Raw genomic sequence first — 16,515 nt, 5'->3', positions numbered from 1 at the left:
AGTCATTCCCAGAAAAACTGGAAAATTCCACAGTCCTTTGGAGAAGTTGTTAGGGCAACATAGTGTGCCAGAGATAGAAAAGCGGTAGAAAGCCATTGTGCGGACGCTAGTGCACAAATCCGCCAGTCCTGACTGTGCGGACCCGGTTGCTAGAGGCAGGATGCCACATGCACACACGCACATGAAAACGCACACTCGCGCACACACCCTGCTTCACGCTCTTCCTCCATAACAAGGTCCCTCAGATAACCTGAGATGCTGCTTAGCTACGAGCAGCTGTTTCTCAGGGAAACTGCCCGCAGTCCCCATCAACACCCAGACCCGGGACATGAGCCAAAGAGAATCAACAGCTGCTTTCAGGGACTGTGGAACTGCACAGCATCACCTGGGAACACCAGGTTTATGGTGCTCACCCTCATTGAAAGCAGCCAATCAAGGAGTCAAAACAACACCCGGGTGTAAGGCCTGCTCGGGGCTCGCAGAAGGCTTCTGAGACCATGGGCACTTGTTAGGATGGAGCCTAGTGGAGACAGCAGCCACAATTTCCAATGACTCAAGGAAAAACTGCTGGGGTACCACCTGATCATTTCTTTAATTCAAGTCATTTCCTTTAAATTATAAAATTTATTTTAAATTGTCCAAAGAGGGTCTGTAGAAAGTCTTCCCAAGCAGGTGCTAATTCTCAAGTACATTCCTGATGCATCACCTACAAAACATTATTCAGATTTCCCCTTTAAAAGAAACAGCTTAGGCTGTGTGGTCCCAAGTGACCCAGGGGGAAATGAGCTCTGACATCTGGACTGGGAAGAGCCTGGCCCTGCCACGCCAGGTGAAGGCAGCCTGTCAGCACACAGTTGACCTGCCACTCATTCCTCTTTGAAAAACTGGCAGGTCACCTTGTTTTTGCAGGTTTCCACACCATGGTTCTAAATTCCTCAGGATTTCTCCAGAGAGTGCACACAGAACCAGTTCCCCCAACAACATTGCACAAGGTGCAGGGATAAGATTAGGTGCTATGTAAACGAGGCCCTGCCCGGCATGCTGGTACGGGGCTGTGTCCTGGTCCCCAGGCCCCAGGGAGGCCCAGAGGATGGTGGACACCATGTCACTCCACCCACCCAAGGGCAGCAACACTTACACTCTCCCGTCTGTACACGGTGCGGATACAGCTGAGGGTGCTCCCGTAGCCGACACCAGCCTGCAGGCGAGCCTGCGGAGAGAAGGAAGGGCATGGACCCTCTCAGAGATGGTTCACATCCCCAGTGCCCAAAAAGACGCCCAGGGAGGGGAAAGCCCTGCCCAGAGAGACCCACCAAGAAGGAGGTCTGGGTTTCAGTCCCGCCCAGGCTGGCGCTCTGCCCTCTGCCCGTCTGCCCCCTGCTCCTGTCCCATTCAGACCTGCTCACGCGCAAGAAGCCCACTTTGCTGAGAAGGACAGAGCCAGCTAGTTGTGCAAAAATGGTGGTTGTCAGGGTAGGTGTGATCCTTGCCTCTTGAGGACAAAAAGTTAACTTGAGGTTCTACCCTGGCTGCTGTCTGCCCTCAGAAATGGGGGGACCTGCTCCTCTCATGCCACTTCCAGAGGCACCACCCTAGGCCACTCACCTTCATCCTCTCTGGGACAACATCATGGCCTCCTGCTTCTCCCACACTTCCTCCCTCTCTCTACACAGCAGTCAAACTGATCTTTCTCAAACATCAGCACTTCTGTTTGAAGTTTCCAGCGGCGCCCATTCAAACTTAGAATACATTCCTCACTCTTTACCAGCACCAAGGAGGCCCTGGGGGCAGGGGTGGGGGGGACGGAGCAGGCCTGCCGCCCACCCCTGCATGCCATCTCCTCACCCGCCATGTCCACCCCGCAGCATGTTCCAGACCCTGAGCAGCAACTGTTTCCCGTCTCCAGCTCTTGCCCTTTCTTTTCTCTTCCCCTGGAAGGCTCTTTCCTCAGCTTCTGCTTTTGAGTCTGAGCTGAAATGTTGCAATAATCCTATTTGTTTGATTCTGTAGGGTTACCTTACTAAGGCAGGCCTCCTGTCTTACTTTCCTCTTGGCCCTAGAGTTGAGAGCAGACTGGCACAGTGGCCCTTCACACTGGCTGTGAGAGGGATGGTGAAGGCACAGTGATGGGGACACCAGCTTATAGGCACAGGGGTCTGAGTAAGCCCAGCAAGCACCCAGAGCACCATCACCCTGGTCTCAGACCGTTCCACTTCACTTAAAACGTGTGGCGTATAATTCGCCACCAAAACCCCTTCTTAGCATTCACGGCATGCCACAGCTGGAGAGGAAGGGGCTGTGAGAGCCACTAAAAGGTGATACTGGCCCTGTCCCCACAGAACCCAGTGGGCAGCAAGGAGCTGAGACCAGGGAAGCAGGCTAACTCTTCACACAAACTGCCCAAGTTCAACTCCACAGACGGATGGAGAAGGCCCTGGAAGAACACACCCCAGAACAACAGTGGTCTCGGACTGAAACCTCAGGTGCTGTTTCTCTGCTTGGGAATTTTCTGCATTTCCCAACTTTCCTATAATAAGCAGGTGTTACTTTTCTAATTTTTAGCTTATAGAGTTTCATCTGGCCCCTCCCCTGAGCTAATGATCACAGCTAGTAGCATGGAAAAGCGTTTAAGAAATATCCGTCTAGTATCGTTAGAAACATGTGCAGCTATAGAAAATACACAGGGCAGTGTGTGGCATCACCCTGCTCATCAGTATCACTCTCACAATCAGAGAAACCCAGGAGCCAAACCTGGATCACAGAATAATTGCAAAGCCATGCAGAGCGTTCAGGGAGGCTGGCACTGTGGCCAGCAGCAAAACTCAAGTCTCTAGGATCTTCCCCAATGACAGTAGGAGCTGGCATTTAGTGTGCACCAACTGCATACTAGGCATCTTATAGAACTATGCCACTGAACCCCACAGTTCTCTGAGGCATGGATACCATTCGCATTTTACAGATGAAGAAAGCTGACTCCTCGCATGAGTTTCCTGTGGCTGCTGTAACAAATAACCACAAACTTAGTGGCTTAAAACAACACAGATTTATTCTCCCACAGTTGTAGGGACCAGAAATCTGAAATCAGAAATCTGGGTCTCAGTGAGCTGAAATGGAAGAGCCAGTAGGGGCCACACTCCCTGTGGAGGCTCTAAGCGAGATTCTGTTCCCTTGTCCCTTCCAGAGTCTGGAGGCCCCCGTGCCACGTCGCCTTTCTCTCCCTGCTTCTGCTGTCACAGGCCCTCTCTCTCTTCTATAGGAGGAACTCCCAACCTCCCTCTGCCTCACTCTCACCCAGACACTTGTGATTGTATTTAGGATCCTTCCAGATTATTCATCTCCATCTCAAGGGCCCTAGTTTAATCACACCTGCAAATCCCTTTTGCCCTACACGGTGATATTCACAGGTTCCAGAGAGGCAGAACATCCTGGGGGTCATTACTCAGCCAGCCACACTCCTGCACATTGTTCCCCAAGGCCCTGCCAGCCTGGGCTGCCTCCCTTCAGCTCACCCTTAAGGCCTGCTGCCTGGTCGTAGCTATGATATTCCCATCAACCTCTGTCCCACTGAGACCAAAGAAAAATCTAGCCCAAGCTGTTGACCAGGTATGACTGCCCTGCAGATTGGGCTCTCCAAACTGTACACAGTGTTTGGCACACAGTAGGTACTCAGTGAACACCTATGAAAGGAAGGGAAGAAGGGGGCAGTCTCCCCAGCCAGCCTCAGGGCCTTTAGTAATTAGGTAAAGCAGGGACCCTGCTCTATCAAGGCCCACGAATCGCGTGCATTTGAGAGCTGACTCTGAATACAGAGGCCCAGAGCCCTCATTTTGGACCTGGAGAATTACGGGCTCTGCTATTATCTTTCTCACCCCTCCTGGTGATGCTGAATCAAGGCCGTTTTAAGACTTGCTTAGATCTTGGACTCTGTTACTTTGTAAGCCTGTGCCATATCATCTTAAGCATCATAAAACTACATATAACCTTATGTCTTTAATGCGCATGCCATGATCTACCTCAAAGTTGATTTGCATTTAACTATGTAACATAAGGTGCTATTTTGTAAACATTTAGTGAAAAATTAATTCTGCTTCTGTACTTGTCTTTGTCTATAGTATTTTCTCAGGTCTCACACTTTCCTGGGTCCTGTGTGCACAGTGGACACACCTTGAAGATCAGGACCCTGCACAGAACATTTGCCCAACACTATGATCCTCATATCAGGGGCACCATGAGCTTGTGCTCCTCCAGTTCATGGTTTCCCTCCCATTTGAAGCTCTCAGGAACCCAGAGGTGAAAACCCATGGACAGAGGGGTTTCTACTCACCCGGGGAGTGAGATGGCTAGAGCCTCAACGCTGAGAGCCAGGCCCCTCTCTGGCATGCTCCCAAGCCCTCTGACCTGATAAATCAGGCCATCCCCTGCTGTCCTGGGCCAACAGGCATGCCTGAGGTTGCACTGGGCAGTCAGGGGGCAGCCTGGAGTGACAGCGGTCACACCAGAGCAAGGCAAGAAGCCCTGCTGGTATGTTCATGAGGGGGAGGCAGATACCCCCAAAGTCTGCATATTGCTACCCAGTCCAGGTAGCAGTGAGCCCTGACCGGACCCTGGCCACCCTGAGGCAGGCACACCCTCCTAAATGCATCAGGGGATACTGATACTGTGCCACCCAGACCTGCAACAGGTACCCAAGGGTAGAGGGAGGAGCCTTTGACATGGTCAGCAGCCTAGGACCTGATAGCTGGGTTATTCCACAGGCAAGCCTGGGAACCGCAGGCAAGTCATTGATCTGCCCCACTGCTCCTTACCCATCTGTCCATCATGGCAGGGTCATCTCACTCACTGCTCTATCCTCAGTGCCTCTGTCATGAGCACTCTTTATGACCGCTCCACCAGGGAGGTGTTATTTGTCCCCCTTATAGGCAACGATATTGAGGCTTAGGAAGGTTAAGCGCTGTGTCCTAGGTCACAGGAGTGCAGAGGATGAGGCCAGGACTGGATTTCAGCTTATTCATACTTGCCTGGGCCTTTCTCAGTGAGCAAGGACCCTAGAGAAAATGCTAGCCAGAAGGAAGAAAGATGTTTCGGAGTGCTACGGAGCTCTGCACCACACCAGGCTGGACCTGAGCCAGGCCATGTGCTGTGCCAGGCAATGCCCCAGCAGGAGGGTCTCAGGCTGAACAGAGGCTGGACCTTATGTCTCGGGAAGTAGCCCCTCCAAAGGTCCAGGGGACAGAGTGGGGAGAAGAAAGAGCACCCCCCTTCTCAAGCCACTGGTCCAGGCTTGCCTGTGCAGAGAGAGAGGGACCACTGCTCCCCTAAATTTCTCTACGTGCAATGACTAGCGTCCTTAAAAAGGAGGGTCGAGTTACACAGAGAGATGCAGGGAGAAGGTCACACTGAGACACAGGCGGACACTGGCCCAGTGGCCTGAGAAGGGGGTAGCCCCGGAGGCTGGGAGACAAACATGGCTTGTCCCTCAGAGCCTCAGAAAGGAACCTACACCTTGAATTGGATTTCCTGCTTTCTGAACTGTTCTAAATTCCAGTTGTTTTAAGCTACTCATTTTGGTAGTAATCCGTTAGAGTGGCCCAAGGAAACTAATACATCCCCCCAAGTTTTTACAGTGAAGTCTCTCCTACCTAATTCAACAGTGTGGTCCCAGCTCCTTCAAGTCAACCAGCCTTTGAGACACAGTCACCCTTTTCCTTGCTGGGAGGACAGAGGTGGGACTGTGAGGAGCAGCTCCAGGTGTACAGCTGAGGAGGCCACTTGGGAGAATGACTGTTGCCTCTTGAGGCATCGCCATGGCCCCCAGAGAGAAATTATATATACTATTTCAATCAGAGAATTTTAAAAACATTCTCCAGCTTTGGTTAAAATCCTACTAGACATTGTCACATGATGTGGCAACTTAGATAAAATTAATTTATATGGAATGATGTTATGAAAATAGTAGTTACCAACTTTGAATGCCTGCTGGGTACCAGGAACAACTCTCTGATCTTTTATTTACCCTCTGAGCCAGAGATTAGTACCCTGTTTAATAAAAGGCCATGCAAACAGGAAATGTCAAAAACAGGATTCAGACCCAGGGCCTGCGTGGTGCTTTCAAAGCCTGTCTTTCTGGCTCAGCCACACTGCCTTCCAGTCCATCACACTGGATGGGTTTGTCAGTGAGCCCTTGGACAGGGCTGATGAGGAACGAGCTGGGTGAGTTTGGGAGGATAGAGGATGCTACGAATAATCTATGCTCTCAAGGAGACATTAAAGACTACATCTGAGCCTTCCAAGTGTCCTCCAGGCCCAGCCCTGGAGAGATATGTGGCTATATCCTGAGCTGGCTGAGGCCCAGGACAGTGTCTCCTGCAGCAGGCACTCACTCAGAAGTGTGCTCTGCTCTGTCTGTGCTCAGTTGTGCTCCAAACAGGGCTCAGTCAGAGGCCACGGGCTGGGGAAGCCCAGCCTTGGCAAGATAACTGGCCACCTCTGGTGGAGGGCGGAGAGAGCTCAGTGGACAACGCAGCTAAACAGAGGTGAGGATGGTGTCTGAGGGCCTGGCTTGGCTCTGGACAGCCCTGGGTAGTGCCTGGCATGGGCCCCACCTTTGAACAGCAGTGAGTTTCAGACGTGAACCAGCTGCAGAGCCCTCCGTAGTGTGTGTTCATGGCCAGCAGGAGGCAGACGGTAAGGACCCGGGCCCATCCAACAGCTCCATTCTCCCTGGGCTTCTCCCAGCACCTGTACCACACCCCTGTGCACCTCATGACTCTCATTGCGTACAAACCATCCTTCTTTGCTTTCATAGATGGGGAACATAGATGGAGACCTATTTCCACCCTCAGGCCTTTGCACTAGCTCGTCCTCCTGCCATAAGCACTCTGACCCCAGGTCTGGGTGTCTGGCTCATGATGCCATTTGAGTCTTGACTTAGCTGCCTCCCTGCAGAGAACCACCCCCCAGATCCCCTGCTGTAGGGGAGTCCCTCACCACAGTGCCTAGTGCTATTGTCCCCATAATACCTGCCACTTCCTATAAATAAGTTTGTTCATTTATTATGTTCCCTAATTATTATGTACACTGTCCTAAAAATATTTGTCCTCTCTGACTGCTGGATCCTCAGACCCTAGGTCAACTTAGGGCAGGTGGATACTGGACCATGGACAGGTGAGTGCCTGATGCTCCTCCCACACAGTTGCCAGGCTGGCTCCACTGGCACCTCCCCTCACCCCCCTCAACAATAGCACAACCGCTGAGGCTTCTTGCCCAGCCCTGCCCGCTTCCCTCCACCACCTTCTCTCAGCGACTCAAAAGAGTGCTTGGTATTTTGGTACTTCCTGACAAACCAGACTCTTTATCTTCTACCCAGGAGGCTCCTGCTGGCAGCAGAGGTCTGGGCCCTCCCTGGAGCAACCATACTCTCCTGGGGGCCTGAGATTGATTGCTGCCTCTGCTTAGACGCTGGGCCCAAGGCCTTGCCCCTTGCCCCAGGAATAAACACAGGGATTATACCAGTCCTATGGCCCTCAGAAGCCCTGCCACAGAATTCCTTTATAAGATAAGCTTGTTTTTCGTTTATTTGCAGCCCTACCCTGACTTCCTGAACCAGTGTCTCTAAGGAAAGTGGAACGTGGGACCCCCAGATAAGTCTGATACACATTGGAGTCTAAAGACCTGAAGGGCTCCAACCATCAGGACCAGTTTTGACATGAGATAACCTACCTTTCTGTAGTACACACAGTAGGTGCTCAATAAGTGATGAGCTCCTACATGTCTGCTGACAATGACTGTGTGATTTCACCTTTTGCAAACCCAAGGCCTTGAGCTACTTCCTTGAAAATGCTGTACATGTTTTCTAAAGTTCCCATATCTTGTGAAAATGGCCACAAAGCATTTACCTGTGAGGGCCTAAGAGCCCCCGTGTCTCTGCAAGGGCCCCTTGACAACTGAGCCCTGGCACTGTAGCTTTTACCAGCTCTTATGCTCAGGAAAGGGGCTGGGAGTCTGGGCAGGCAAGGCTCATCAGGATAGTGCCAACCTTGGCATCTGCAGCAGCCCTGGCACCCTTCCATACACACCAGGCCTCCTGTGTCCCAACTCTGCATTCCTCCAGGTTCCTCTGTTCTGGACTCCTGGGCAGCCTGAGGAGGAGGCACAGTCCTTGGCAGCTTCAGCTCAAACATCTGAGGATCTCAGCCAGCCATAGCAAGGCATGGCCTAGAGAATGATTTCCAAAGTTGAGGCCACCCCATAGCTCAGGACCGTCCACTGTGGCTAAGAGCATGGTGGGGGTTATCCCCCAGAGTGGATCGGATAGGACAGTTGCAAAATCATATATATATATTTTTTTAAGCTGCTCTGGAATAGCCTTCCTTCCTTCAGGGAACATCTATTGGGCCCGTATGTTCCAAGGGCTCTAAATGTGGAGAAGGCACTAACCAGTGAGGCAGACAGGCCAGGGGGCAAGTTCACTCTGGGGCTTTGAGCCCCAGCAGTACCCAGCTCTGAGGTCTGGGGCAGGTTCCTGAACACTGCACCTCACTCTCTTCCTGTGTGAAATGGAAAATTATAGCTTCCCAGAGGCATAGAACTGGCCTGCTTCTCTTACCACAGTGTGTGCCCATCTCCCAGCACTGGGTCCTGCCCACCATCCCTTTAGGCTGGGGCCTCCTCTAGGGACCCTGAACAGCCCCTTTACTACTTAAGGAATTTCTTCAAATATTTAGAACAAGATCTCTTGAAGAAGAGAGTAGGCCTGGGCCCTGACCTAGGAGGAACCTAGCTATCATACAGAGTGGAAGGTGGAGAGAAGGGGAATTGCAGGAGCCACTTGCAGGTTTCTCTGTTCTGGACTCCAGAAATTGAGAAGCATCTGGGAGGTTACTTTTTGTGCACAATCCAGGCAGAGCTCTAGAAAAGGATGTGGATGTCAGTCAAGGGCAAGGAGGCACCATTTATGGCCATGTGCCCTGGGCAAGGCTTTGAGTCCTGCTCATCACTGGAGTCCTTGGCAGGGGTAGAGGTGGGGCCACAGAATGCTTCTTTGCAGCATCTCACTCCTCAGTTTTAACTGAGATGAGCCCCTTCCCCTCTCTCAGAAACATCCCCAGAACAAGGAAGTTGGATAGTCACAATGCCAAAGAAGTCTTGCTGGCTCCAGAGTGCTCACATCCCATGTGCTTCAGCAAGCTATGATGAGTTCCCATTTCCAACCTACATCCGAAGGCCCAACCTGGCATTTAAGTCCTCTGAGGACTGAGTACTGTCCTACCTTTCCTGGTTTCTGATCCTTAGTTGCTATCAGAAACCTAGTACATGAGCTTGGCCCCTGCCCGAAACCCCTATCTTGGAGGCTCTGCATGCAGCTCCCTGTGCCTGGGGTATCATTCTCACCACCTGAAACCCAGCCCTAATCTGGGGCTGAGACACCACCTCACACTTGAAGCTTTTCCTGATTTCTCAGTTCTGCAGGGTCGTTGAGGAGGACACCTGCCAGGGCCCTGGCCCCTCCCCAGCCAACTCATAAGAACCTGCATGCAGGGGCAGAACATTCACAAAAACAAAATCACTGCCAAGGAATGAGGGTAGAGCTGTTCCAAAGCAGGCCTCCAAGTACCCCACCTCCTAAGCTGGCAGCAGAGAGCCTGGGCAAAAGGCTCTCTGGGGTCAGGCACAGCAGACACAGTCCCAGAAGCAGACTGGTACCAGGCCTCTTTCCAAGAGACGGTGGGAAGCATAGCTACTGTACCTTGACTGTGTCCAGAGGGTGGCCAACGATGACACTGGCTGCACCTATGGATCAAAAGAGAATACCCGGTCACTCAGCCATTGGACTCCCGGTTTGTACCAGCTGGCCCTTGGGAAAGGACAGAGAGCTCAAGCACGTGCATTCACTCACTCAGCCAATGGCTAGTCACTGGAGGGGGACTCAGTGTATTGAGCTTTGGCCCAGACACCAAGAAAAGACAGAAAAAAAAAATGGAGAAAAGGGCGATGCCTGTGGCCTAAAGGAGTAGGGCACAGGCCCCATCTACCAGAGGTGGCAGGTTCAAACCCAGCCCCGGGCAAAAAAGCTGCAAAACAAAACAAAATGGAGAAAAATCTGGGCTCTGCCTTAAAAGGCAAGCACCCCCCCCCCAAAAAAAAGGAGGTGAAGGGACCGGGACAACTGATATCTACAGGCAAAGGAAAGTGAGATCCCTACCATACCCCCACATGCAGAATTCACTCAAAGTAGGTCAAAGACCTAAACGAAAAAGCTAAAACAATGAAACTCTTAAAGTAAAACACAGGAAAATTTTGTCATGGGCCAGGATTTGCAACGAACTCTTAGATATAATCCAAACACACAAGTAACAAAAGACAGAATAGATAAATTGGACTCATAAAAACCTAAAACTTCTGAGCATCAAAGGACACTATCAAGAAAGTGAAGACAACTATTCCCTATAGAAAGGGAGAAAATATGTGCAACTCATACATTTGATCGGGTCTAGTACCCAGAATTTATTTTTTAAAAGAAAGAAAACTCTTAACAACTAGAAGAAAACTTAATAGCCAAAGGACTTAAATAGACATTTTCTGGAGGAGATATACAAATGGCCAAGAAGCAAGTAAACATACTCAACGCCATTCATCAGTCTTTAGGGAAATGCAAATACAAATCACAACGAAAGCCTTCTTCACACCCACTGGCATGAATATTATTTTTTAAAAAGAAAAAAAGTTTAGGCAAGAATGTGGCGAAGTTGGAATTTTTGCACATTGCTGGTGAAAATGTAAAGTGGGGCAGCTGCTGTGGAAGCAGTCTGTCAGTTCCTAGAGAAAGTTAAACATGACCCTGTAATTCCACTCCTAGGTATATACATAAGAGTTGAAGACAGACATTCTGACAAGTACCTGTGCACAGTTACAACCAACAGGTGGAAACAACCCTACTGTCCATCAACTGATGGAGGGATAAACAAAATGCGGAATCTCCATACAAAGGATATTGTTCTGAGAGAAAAACAAACTAGTGATGAACCAACATGGATGAACCTCAAAAAATACTATGCTAAAAAAAAAAAAAAAAAAAGACCAGACTCAAAAGGCAGCATGTTGTATGATTCTACCTTTAGAAATTACCCCACGTAGGTAAATCCACAAAGACAGAAAGCAGTTAACAGGGCCAGGGCTGGGAGAAGGGGGAAGTGGGAGTGACTATTTGCTGCGAGCAGGATCTTCCTGGGTCATGAGGAAACTGTTTTGGAGGTGAGGTTTGCACAACACTGTGAATGTAGTAAATGCCACTGAATTGGACACTTTAAAATGGTGAAGTTCATATTACATGAATTTCAACTCAAAAAAGGGAGGCAGGGTATGTGTGAAGAGAAAACCCAGTAAGTTTTCAGTCGCCTGGAGGCTAACCTAACTTCCCTAGGCCTCACTTTTAGCATTTGCAGAGTGGGAGTGATAATAGCAGGGTTCCACTGTGAGAGTGAAAGGAAGTCATGAAGGTCAGGTGCCTGTCAGAGGGCCTGAACTTAGAAGATGCCCCAAAATGAATGCCATCGCTATGGAATTTTTAAAAAAGAAGACCCCTTTGGAGAGGTGATGAGTATGTTGTAACTTTTCACAGAAAAATGTTTATCCACACACATACTCGCAAGGCCTGTACAGTTTAGAGGGCCACTTAGATTAAGATGCTCTTGTTGTAGAAGCTGGTGAGTGAGATTGAAACATTTCAAGACAAATGCCCCAGTGCACTGATGAAGAAGGAAATGTAGCTGCTAGCAGAAGTGATTTAACCAGGTAAGGTAGGAAAGGAGTCCTAGAATTAGATATTAGAGAGACCAGTTAATCTCAGAACCTTGGTTCTCTGAGGCCAGAACGTCCTGTGCCCTGAACTGGGCAGAGGCAGAAGTGATGGGCAACAGAAGCTGAGCCTTCCACAGGCCTAAGGAAGCTCCCCCCACAGGAGCCCCTCTCATCAGGGGAGGAAGGAGCTCTGGTCCCCAGCCAGAGCCGCAGCCTCAGATCTAGCCTCTGTCAACACCTCCCTGCTCAGCCATTTGCCTGCCCATCTGAAAGCAGGGAGATTAAAAAAAAAGGGATTTTCAGGTCAGTGGTTTCCAGACCTTAGGACTTCACACACCAATACAATCTCTAACTAGATGTGGAGGATGGAAATAGTAAAAATTTTGTCATGGAAGGGTGTTAGGAAAGAACACAAGTGTAAATGAGAACAGGAGTTGAGACGCAGACCCTGGTTCCAGGTGGCCTGGATTGGAGTCCCAGCACCTGGGCCAGACATGCAGCCTGAGGCAAGTCAGTGAATTGCTCTGTATCTTAATTTTCTCATCTGTAAAGTGGGAATGAAACAGTACCTCCCTCACTGGAGTTGCTATAATAATTATAGAAATATGCATAAACAGACAGAAGAGACCACATATTGCAGGATTCCACTTATATATAATATCCAGGAAAGACAAATTTATAGAAAGGAGTGGTTGTTCAGGGAGAGGGGGGGAGAGAGGGCTCAACTGTAAATGGGTATGCCTTATTAGGGGATAAAAATTTTCTCAAGTTAATTTGTGGTGATGGTTTGTACCACACAATAAAGTTATTAAAAACGGTCTAATGTCATGCATGTGCCTGACCACCATGGCTGCAGAAGATGACCCTGATGTGAGTTTCGCTGGCCAAGGCCCACCCCTGCAGATCTATCCAGGATTCTCACAGCACAGATCTTGCCACGTCTTTCCCCACCTACCGCAGGGGCACATGGCATTCACTCTGAACCCAGGACTGGGCCACACGCTTTCCACACATGACTGCCCTCACCAGTTTTGTGAAGAAGCCAAGCTTATCCCCACTGTACAGAAGAGCAAATGAAAACCACCAGGGGAGATAGGACCTGGCCAACGTCAGACAGGCAGGAAGAGGCTGCACGGATGCTTTTTTGTGTTTTTTTTGTTTGTTTGTTTGTTTTGGGGTTTTTTTTTTTGCAGCTCCCTTTATTTTATTTTTTAAATTTTTTAATTAAATCATAGCTGTGTACATTAATGCAAAAAAAATCATTGAGTTGTACACTGAAATTAGTTCATTTTATGATATGTAAGATAAACCTAATAAAGTTGTTTTAAAAGAATCCATGTAACACTTAAGCAGCAGCTGGAAGCTAGTAAGTATCAGGGTTACTACACTTAGCATCATTTCATGGCAGAAATAAAAAGCAAGAATAATCTCAGAATATCAGAATAAAGATTAATTCCCTAGTCGATATGCTCTGTGAGTTATGAGTTGGGAGGGTCCACGAGTTATCACACTGGAGGATGGGGGTGGGGATCTCCATCTGATCAGAGGCTTAGAGCAGTTCTGACTCAGGCCCATCCTCCAAAGCATTTCTCAAATTATCCCATTTGCAGCCTTGACTTGAGGGGCAGCCCAGGGAAGGTTCCCGAACCTTTCTGCCTCCCCAGCCAGCGTCAGGCTGCAATCCCCTGACTGGTAAAGTTAGGAGAGACAGGTCTCAACCCAACCCAAAGGTGCCTTTGCTAACAGAATCAGCTACTGTAAAAGGAGCCACCTCTGCTCAGGAAGGTGTGAAGCAGAGGCCCTGCTGCTGTCCTCCAGGACAGAGAGGTGGCCTCCTGCCAGGAGGGGGATGACCTGGGATGTATTCAGTTTGCTGCTCTTTTCATCTTATCTTTTTTCCCTGCAGCTGTCTGTGGGGACAGAGAGGTGGCCTTCTGCCAGGAGGGAGATGACCTGGGATGTATTCAGTTTTCTGCTCTTTTCATCTTATCTTTTTTCTTTGGGGACAGGCTGCATCTGTCCCCCTTAGATGGGTCAAAAGAAAGATATTTCTTTTTTTACAATTAGCAAAGTCTCTTAAACGTCCTGGCCCATAGCTGAGAGAGGAGGGAAAGGCCTTTTGGAAAGAAGGATGCAGAAGAGAGGAAATGAATGGAACTTCTGCCCAGCCACCCCATTCCAGGCCCACGAAGAGAGTATCTGGGAGCGGTGATCAAGGGCCAGCAGTGCCGGGAGGAGGCGTCTTGGAGGAAGGTGGTGATTGGCCGAGGACGGAAGACAGGAGGGGTTCTTCCCAGATGTCAACAGGCACCTGCAGCCTGCGCGCTGCTCCCTGCTCTGCGCACTCCATAGGCGGCTTTCTCCAGACCCTGCGCCCCCTACCCTAGAGCCACCCCCTACCCTACGGTCGCCCAATTCCGGAGCTGGGCTCCCCACCACCCTGCATCCTGAGGCCAGTTGTCAAGCGTCACCCTCACACACAAGTTCCCCAGCCACGTTCCCAAATTCTGGTGTGCTCCAGGTCATCAAAGGGTGTGTGCACTCCGGGAGGCTCCATTGGCTGTGTGCTTTGACCGGCTGTTTAATCATTACCAGATCAAGTTCCGCGGGTCCTAATTTTGAGGCACATCGGAAGCTCAGGGTGAATGGCTGAGAAGTTCTCAGCGATTTCTAGCTCCGCAGTAGACGAGGAATTCCAAGACCACCCGAGAGGACCTGGGCGCACGCCGAGCCGCGTGCTGGGAGCGCACAGGGCACAGACCTGCCTCACGGGGGGCACGACGTGCAAACCCCGCTCCCTCAGCGCTTGCTCTCGGGTCGCGGGTTCCCAGTAAGCATACTCACCTCCGATCCAGCCGGCTGCAAAGTCTTCCAACTGGAAGCTGCCCATGACCGGTGCCGCGCGCAGCCTTGCCCTCCCCCAGCCGACCTGGGGCAGTGCCCACTCAGTGTCTGCAGGGCATGGCCCGCGGGCCAGAGCGCGAGAGAGGTAGAAAGTTGGCGTCTCCAAGCGCGCTGCAGGTCCTACTCCAACCCAGTCTCCAAGTCACCAGCCGCCGGCTGCCGCTCACCTCTCTAAGTGCCTTCGGCCCGCTGACATCACGCCCCCAGTGGACCTTAAAGGCGCAGCACATCCCAGGGCCAAAGATGCAAGGGTCACCAAGTGGAATTAATTCCTTTAGCCCTCCCTTCTCCAACCAAGTTCCCCTCCGTGACTTGTGCCCAGAGCAAGTGCCTCAGGGGTCCAGGGTCTTGTCCACAGCTCCCTACATGTCCACCTGGGGCAGGAGAAAGCAGAGACATGGGCCACTCTACTTCAAACTCCCTCTCTGTAGCTACTCTGCACCCGGGCTGGCCCCTGGCTGGAGGCCCCTGTTCCCTGGGACACGGGGCCTTGCTGTGTGGAGGCACTTTTGTTCCAAAGGGAGCATCTTGTCCCCCTCACAGTCCTGACCCTGGGAAAAGGACTTAGTGCCATTCAGCATCCTGCTAATTCCCATCAGGGACTCACTTAGGGACCCTGCTGCAGGTCAAGAGTCCCAGTTCCCCGAATTCAGTTGACCTGGTTTTATTCTTGGCTGAGCTAGAAAGTTCAACCCAGGGCGTGAAAGCAAAAGTGAGTGGAAACTGAAAATAAAACTGCAGCGGCACAGGCAGTGTGGACAGAAAGTAAAAGTAACCTGCACCAGTTTCAGGATAACAGAGAGATTTTATTTAGGAAGAAGAAAGAGAAAGTTTAGAGCACTTTCAAAGAGAGTTGCACGTGGTTTCCTCTCTTGGAGGAGAAAAGGTGGGAGAAGCAAAAGTCTCCTGCAGTAGAAATAGTCTGTGTTTGAAACTGGTTGCAAAACTTTCATTGGCTCTCTCCACTTCAGGGCAGTATTGCCCTTTCCTATTGGTCATTGATGGTCTCTTTCTATTGGTCATTGGTTCCCTAGGTTACTCTATAGCCATATTCTTACCAGCCTTCCAAATTTCCCTGCTCAGCAAGCCAGGTTTTCCTCACACTCCCCTTGAAGCCCTTTGCTAGGGTTTCTTCTCAGGCCCCAGCCGAGACTCCTCAGGGTTGACAAGAATGGTGAGGGGTATCATCTGGAGGAGGGGCCTCTATGGGTCTGTTCTTGTCCCAACTGGCATATCAATGTCATGCCATCCAGGCTAACGTGCATCAGCAGCCTCCCTCTCTTAAAATGAGAGAGTCTGACCACCAAAAGTTGATCTTAAAGGGGCCCTCCCATTGAGGAGTAGGGACTTGAATGTGAAGGGTCCCTCTGCAGACCCCTACCCCTCAGGTACACAGAGCGTGGACTCGTATCTGGGTGAAACAGCCAGAGCCGGCCCTCTGAGGATGCAGTTAGAAGCCTGGCTAGGGGGGAGCTTTGCAAAGTCCCATGGAGGAATGGATATGTCACACTCACTCCTGAGCCTCAGACTCTGGCGCACATTCTGACCCAGTCAGCCTTGAGGCTTTGGAGTTGCCATCTGCACTCCCCTTGAGCTGAGCCCTGCCATGCTCAGATACGTGCCTGGGTCAGTTATAAGAAATGAATAGTCTCTGAAGAGTGGCCCTTCAGTGAGATCACCACTGGGGAGAATCCACAAATGGAAGGAAAGCTTGCTGATTCCTAGGGGCCGGTCTTTTGGAAGGCCACCCTAGGAGTACCAGGAAGAGTATCATTCCTTCAGTCTTGTGTCAACACCAATTAGGAAGGTCCTGAG

General features: G+C 50.5%; 1 protein-coding gene across 1 annotated transcript in view; it reads right to left on the bottom strand.

The window, feature by feature from the left end:
- SLC25A48 (solute carrier family 25 member 48) overlaps nt 1–14,899 on the bottom strand; it is a 40,252-nt gene extending 25,353 nt beyond the window's left edge. Inside the window, exons 1-3 of the mRNA XM_053567242.1 lie at nt 14,641–14,899; nt 9,746–9,789; nt 1,139–1,210 (exon numbers count right to left, since the gene is read on the bottom strand). Of these exons, the coding sequence (XP_053423217.1) occupies nt 1,139–1,210; nt 9,746–9,789; nt 14,641–14,686 (162 nt within the window). The 5' untranslated portion in view covers nt 14,687–14,899. The remainder of the gene's footprint in view (nt 1–1,138; nt 1,211–9,745; nt 9,790–14,640) is intronic.
- Between the last annotated feature and the right edge of the window lie 1,616 nt (nt 14,900–16,515).

Source organism: Nycticebus coucang, chromosome 17 (assembly GCF_027406575.1).
Source record: "Nycticebus coucang isolate mNycCou1 chromosome 17, mNycCou1.pri, whole genome shotgun sequence".
Classification (NCBI taxonomy): Eukaryota; Metazoa; Chordata; class Mammalia; order Primates; family Lorisidae; genus Nycticebus; species Nycticebus coucang.
Note: the sequence above shows the minus strand (reverse complement) of the source record. Positions and strands in the feature narration are given on the sequence as shown.